Below are 5,540 nucleotides of genomic sequence, written 5' to 3' on the forward strand. Positions count from 1 at the left end.
CGGAGGGTGGGGAGGAAGGAGTATGCGCCCCGGCGGCTGGGTAGGGAGCCGCCCGAGCCGCCCTAGCGGGGACGACGCGGGGGCTGGGACCTTTGTTGAGCCAGCCGGCTAGTCTCTTATTAAAATGAGGGAGAATTTCACTTCCCCGGCCTCTGCACCAACTAGGGATGCATACGACCATTTTAGTATGAGCACCAAGATAAACATGGTCCTCAGAATTTTTTAAATAAGTATCAAGATATTTTTTGATGAGTGGTTTCACCACACACCAAACTTGATCCGCAATAAATGGGGGGAAACCTCTGTGCATCACCCGTCAATTCTAGAAATTGAACTCGGGTCGTTAGGCTGCACAACCGCATGCCCAACCACTGAGCCAAGGCTCTCTTTGCAATGGTTTTATACAATGACCCCTCGATTTAGGGTCAGTCTTTTTGGCGGCTGAAAAAAATATGCCACCTCTTCTTCAACTTTTTTCATAAGCCAACTCTCTCATTCATTAGAAGCCTCGCCAAATTTACGAAGCGACTTATTTTTTAATCTGGATAGAAGCAATTTATTATTTAAGCCGCCCAAAAAAACGGACACTTAGTTGCTTCATGTGCCCCCCCCCCTCTCTCTCTCTCTCTTCTGGATCATTGTCTTGGCAACCCGGCCAAAAGAGAAAGTATCCATTTTGCAGTCAAATCAAAGTACCGACCCATGAACTTGTTTGATTTTTAATTTTTTTTCAAAGACAGCGGGAGTGAACTTGATTGAATGAACCCTCGCTTGTTGGGATTGCATGTGGAGGAGCAGTACGACAGGCCAACACTTTGGATGAGAACTTGTGTATGTCCACCTATCGTTTGGTACGCTCATTTCCAGACGCGGGACATGTCGACAAGGAAAAAAGAGTTGAATGGCGATTCAGACAAATATAAATATGTGGTCATGTCAAGCAGCAAGGAACCACACAAAAACCCGTGTACAGAAACGTTATCTTCTCGAAGAATTTTGCCACCCAGCTCTCGTCGTAACGCCGCCCGTGAAGCGTCATGACAAACCAAAAAAAAAACCCAAGGGACGGGGACGGCCGACGACACATGCATGCATGCCGTCTCGTCTCTGACAACGAAGCGGCGGCGGCAGAGCCCACCCCCGAGACGTCCCGACCCTCTCCTTCTCAACCTCCTGCCGTTTCATAAATACGAGTACCAAGTTAAGCAGACGACGTTCAAATCAGAGCCGCTTCCATCATCTCTCGAGAATGCGCGGCTCGCACCTGCTCCTGCTACTGGTGGCGTTCTCTTCATTCCACGGCCACCTCGCCGCCCGCCATGGCCGGAGGCACGCGCCTGCAGCCGTCCCCGTCGTAGGCTCCGTCCGCTCTGGCGGAGCGGCCACGGATGCTGCTTCCTCAGGTGCGCTATGTACCACGTAGTTCATGCTGCAAAGAGTCATCAGCTAGCTTGTGTTGCCGGCCGGCCGGGCGAAAGTACTAACATCTGGACACGATTCTTGTACCGTGTCGTCGATTCCAGGCGGGGCGACAGCCGTCCGGTGCCACGACGGGGCCGTCTGCAGCGAGAAGGGCCTGTTTTTCCCGCCGATTCCGCTCGTGCCGGAGCCGCCGAACATCGGGGGCGTGCCCATCCCGCCGAACCCGATCACGCCAGCGCCGCCGTCGCTCATCCCGCCGGTGTTCCCCGCGCCATCTCCGCCGTCCATCCTGCCGCCGCTCGTCCCGCAGCCGCCGCCAGCTTCGCTCATACCGCCGGTGCTGCCGTTGCCGTTTCTTCACCCACCGCCTCCGCCGCCACCGCCGCCGTCCATCCTACCGCCGGTGCCCTTCCTCCCGCCGTTGATCCCTGGCGTGCCGCCAGCTTCCTCCTCGAACAACGGACGACCGGTGAAACCATGAGAAAGATGCTGGTCTTCCTGCCCTATGAGTTATCTATATATTGTGAAATCTTGTACCGGAAATACTCCACTTTATGGCTGTGCACTGTGCATGTGTCGTGGTTTTTGGTTTGTGTCCACCGATTATTATTTGGAGATATTATCACGATTCATAGAACATATTTTTTATGTTCAGCTTGTTGTTAGAATTTTAAAGTTATGAATTTATGATTACTTATGTTCTCGTGCAAATACGGTCACATGTACGCAGGCGTATCCATCCCTTGCATGGCGCTAGGGTGACTACGTTACACCATTTTTGCAGGAACAACGCTTACCTTATTTATAATTATGTCCGTATAAATCATTCACACATAATAAATACTGGTAATTAAGTCTGTGGCCCCACTTGACAGTCGGCCTACTCTTTCTACCTGTGTGGGACCCACTTGCCAGTGGATGCAAGAAATATTTGAAGATTTAGAATTAACTGCGCCGCGAGGATTGGAACCAGGAACCTCTTCATTCCTACCCTCACTACCCTCACCAAAAACCTCTTCGCTCTCGTCGCCGGTGCTAACCACCACAATGGACATTTTTTCTGTCTAGAACTATATGTTGTTAATTGTTATATTGTTCAACATGACAAATAAATTCTTTTTTGTGGCTGGGACAACCATAAATTCAACCATATACAAAGACAATGACTATGTTAGCAATAAGCTTGCTATAATATAGAGTTATCTGAATGAATTTAGAGGGTGCGTTAGTTTTTTCATTCCGCACAAGAAAACTTTGGTTGGTTTGAATTCCTATGTCAAAATGGACTTGGATCACTTAAAATTAAAATCCAGTTTTGTACTGCTGCGATAGGTCAGTTTTCTTCACACCTCTAGGTCTAGAGTTCAAATCATGAGGCACAAACATTTTGATCATTTTTGTACCAAATATGTTTTTTGCAAAAATATAACCTACACAAGATTCAAACCTTGGCCAATTGCCAGGTAATTAATGGACTAACCATCAGGATAGAAATGATATATTCATGCACTATATTTTCTTTTATCTAGATTTTTAAATTTAAAATTATTTAAATTTAAAATTTGTTATTTTGTCTGAAAGAATTTTTTACCAAATCGAGGGTGGGCAATTTTATTTGCCATTTCGAAATTAATACTTGTTCATGTGTCTAAGGAGAAGCACATAATTTTATATGTTTTGGCAACGGTGACTACTCGAGGATGAGCGGATTTTTCTTCCCAAAATTTATTCAAATGGATTTTGAATTCAAAAAAAATTGGCACTAAAATATATAAAATTGAAACTAGAAAAGAACAAAGCTTGGGCACGTTCCAACGGTTAGTACTGCACATCCGCTAGGTGACCCCAGCTTGCCAGTTCGAGTCTCTCCCCATTGCATCTTTTTGCGTGTAAATATCTGCTAAAACTGAAGAAGAAAAAACGATGGAGACCATTGATATTGATGTGAAAATATCACCTAAACCCTGCTTTCACTATAAAGTAAAATAAGATTTTTTTTTTCGAGAGTACGCCAATGGCGTACCATATTTTTATAGAAGGGAGCAAAGACATTTATAAGAAGTGACACCCAAATGCGAACATTCAGGTATCCACACACCCACTCCAACACCAAACATAGAAAAAACTAGGCTATTCTCACGAAACGTTGTAAACCTTGTACACCTCCCGCCGCAAGTTTCCACTCTGCCAACTCATCTAGAATCCACCTCGCTGCCTCCCTAGGTCGCATTTGTTGGTTAACTCTGTTAAAAACCCTTGCGTTCCGTTGCTTCCACAAAGTCCAGATGGTCCCAATAAACAAAGTATCGAAACCCCTCTTCTCCGCCTTCTGGAAGCTGACCCTGACTCTCATCCACCAGTGAAAGGTGGGTTCCCCTGCCTCCTGATCTCCGATGTTGATATGAAGTGTGTCCCAAAGTGTGCACCAGACCTCCTTGGCATACGTACAGCTGGATAGGATGTGATCGGTGTCATCCTGATCCCGCAGGCAGAAAAAGCACGGGGAAGGCTCGTCCTGCAGGCCGTGTCGCGCTCTCCGATCCGAAGTCCAAATCCTGTACTGCATGGCCAGCCACGCGAAAATCTTACACTTCAGAGGCGCCCAGCTCCTCCAAATGCCACTAGCAAAAGGTGGTCGTGGCAGGTCAGAGCAAAGGCTACTATAGATCGCCTTCGCCGAATAGGCACCCGTGGTGGAGCAAGACCAAGCAAAACTGTCAGGCACATCCGGGTTCCTAGCCACCGAGGCCACCGCCTGACATAAATGCATGCACTGGAGTTGAGCCATGAAAGAGGTCTCGGGTTGACAGTCCAGAACCCATCTACCATCCGTCAAGCCCTCCTGCACCGTTCTGGACTTAATAGTTCTTGGCTGCACCGTGTCAAGGATCAGGGGTGCGATGTCTATGACCGCCATTCCATTCATCCACCGGTCTTTCCAGAACAAGATCTTCTCGCCTGAACCAACCTCAATCCGCACCAGGCTGTCAAACACTTCTCTCGCATCATGGTCATCCATCATTGGTAGCCCTTGCCACGGCCTAGAAGGCTCGGTCCTTCGAAGCCACTCCCAACGAGCTCTCAGCGCCAAAGATTGTAACTTCAGGTTTTTGATTCCAAGCCCTCCATTACACTTGGGTCTGCAGATATTATCCCAAGCGACTAGGCACTGCCCACCATTCACCTTGTCCTTACCAGCCTAGAAGAAAGATCGCATCCACTTGTTAATCTCCTCCAACACCCAGGCAGGAGCGTCCGCAATCATGAGATGATCTATCGGCCTAGCCGAAATGACTGATTGCACTAAGATGAGTCTGCCCGGGCGTTGAATCAATCCCCTCTGCCAAGCCGGGACGAGATGCCTAACTTGATCCAGCAAGGGCTGCCAATCTGCTTTGGTGAGGCACTTGACTGCCAACTGCAGGCCTAGGTATTTGCACGGGAACTCTGCTATTGTGCACTGCAGCAGGGCAGCTACCCTTGCCTTATCCTCCTCCTCCCCTCGGATCACCACCGCAGATGACTTCCTGTAGTTAACGTGCAGTCCCGAAGCCACTCCAAAAGCATCAAGTGCAGCTCTAACAAAACTTAGCTCCTGGGTAGTCGGCTTGATGAACAAAGCCACATCGTCGGCGTAGATCGAGATCCTCTGGACAGCCGCGATCCCCACCATATCAGTAATCACTCCCAACTCCAGGGCTTTCCTGACAATAGCCGTGAGCGCATCCATAGCCAATATGAAAAGAAGAGGGGAGACGGGATCCCCTTGCCGCAGACCGCACGCCAGTGCAATGCTTTTGCCCGGAACCCCATTTACGATCACCTTAGTGCTAGCCGTTCGAAGAAGTATAGCCATCCAGGATCTTCATCTCACCCCAAAACCCTTCGCTGCCATAACCTCGAAAAGGAAGGGCCATGAAAGCGAGTCAAAAGCCCGAGATATATCCAGCTTTAGAAACACTCCTGGTTTCTTCCTTGCATATATCTTCCTGGCCACCTGCCTGACCAACATGCAATTATCATGAAGGTGTCGGCCCTTGATGAAGGCCGACTGGTTTGCCTCCACAATCGTTGGCATGCGCTTCCTAAGGCGATTCGCAAGGACTTTGGCAATCAAC

The 5,540-nt window shown here is 48.6% G+C and overlaps 2 protein-coding genes across 2 annotated transcripts; one reads left to right on the forward strand and one right to left on the reverse strand.

Moving 5' to 3' along the window:
- Nucleotides 1–1,114: 1,114 nt before the first annotated feature.
- LOC125508881 (uncharacterized) lies at nt 1,115–2,070 on the forward strand. Its single transcript, XM_048673678.2, has 2 exons — nt 1,115–1,403; nt 1,524–2,070. The coding sequence occupies exons 1-2, from the start codon at nt 1,250–1,252 to the stop codon at nt 1,901–1,903; spliced, it is 534 nt and encodes a 177-aa protein (XP_048529635.2). The 5' UTR covers nt 1,115–1,249; the 3' UTR covers nt 1,904–2,070.
- A 2,551-nt stretch (nt 2,071–4,621) lies between these two features.
- Nucleotides 4,622–5,152, reverse strand: LOC147971360 (uncharacterized). Its single transcript, XM_087523936.1, has one exon. It carries the CDS (start codon nt 5,150–5,152, stop codon nt 4,622–4,624), a length of 531 nt encoding a protein of 176 aa, XP_087380062.1.
- Nucleotides 5,153–5,540: the final 388 nt, after the last annotated feature.

Source organism: Triticum urartu, chromosome 5A, assembly GCF_056163025.1.
Source record: "Triticum urartu cultivar PI428250 chromosome 5A, HENAU_Tu73, whole genome shotgun sequence".
Lineage (NCBI taxonomy): Eukaryota > Viridiplantae > Streptophyta > Magnoliopsida > Poales > Poaceae > Triticum > Triticum urartu.

Bases quoted from the DNA above. Each gene is read 5' to 3' on its own strand.
- LOC147971360 (XM_087523936.1), bottom strand. From the start codon at position 5,152: ATGGATGCGCTCACGGCTATTGTCAGGAAAGCCCTGGAGTTGGGAGTG.
- LOC125508881 (XM_048673678.2), top strand. From the start codon at position 1,250: ATGCGCGGCTCGCACCTGCTCCTGCTACTGGTGGCGTTCTCTTCATTC. The intron at 1,404-1,523 runs GTGCGCTATGTA...CGTCGATTCCAG, and splicing joins CACGGATGCTGCTTCCTCAG to GCGGGGCGACAGCCGTCCGG.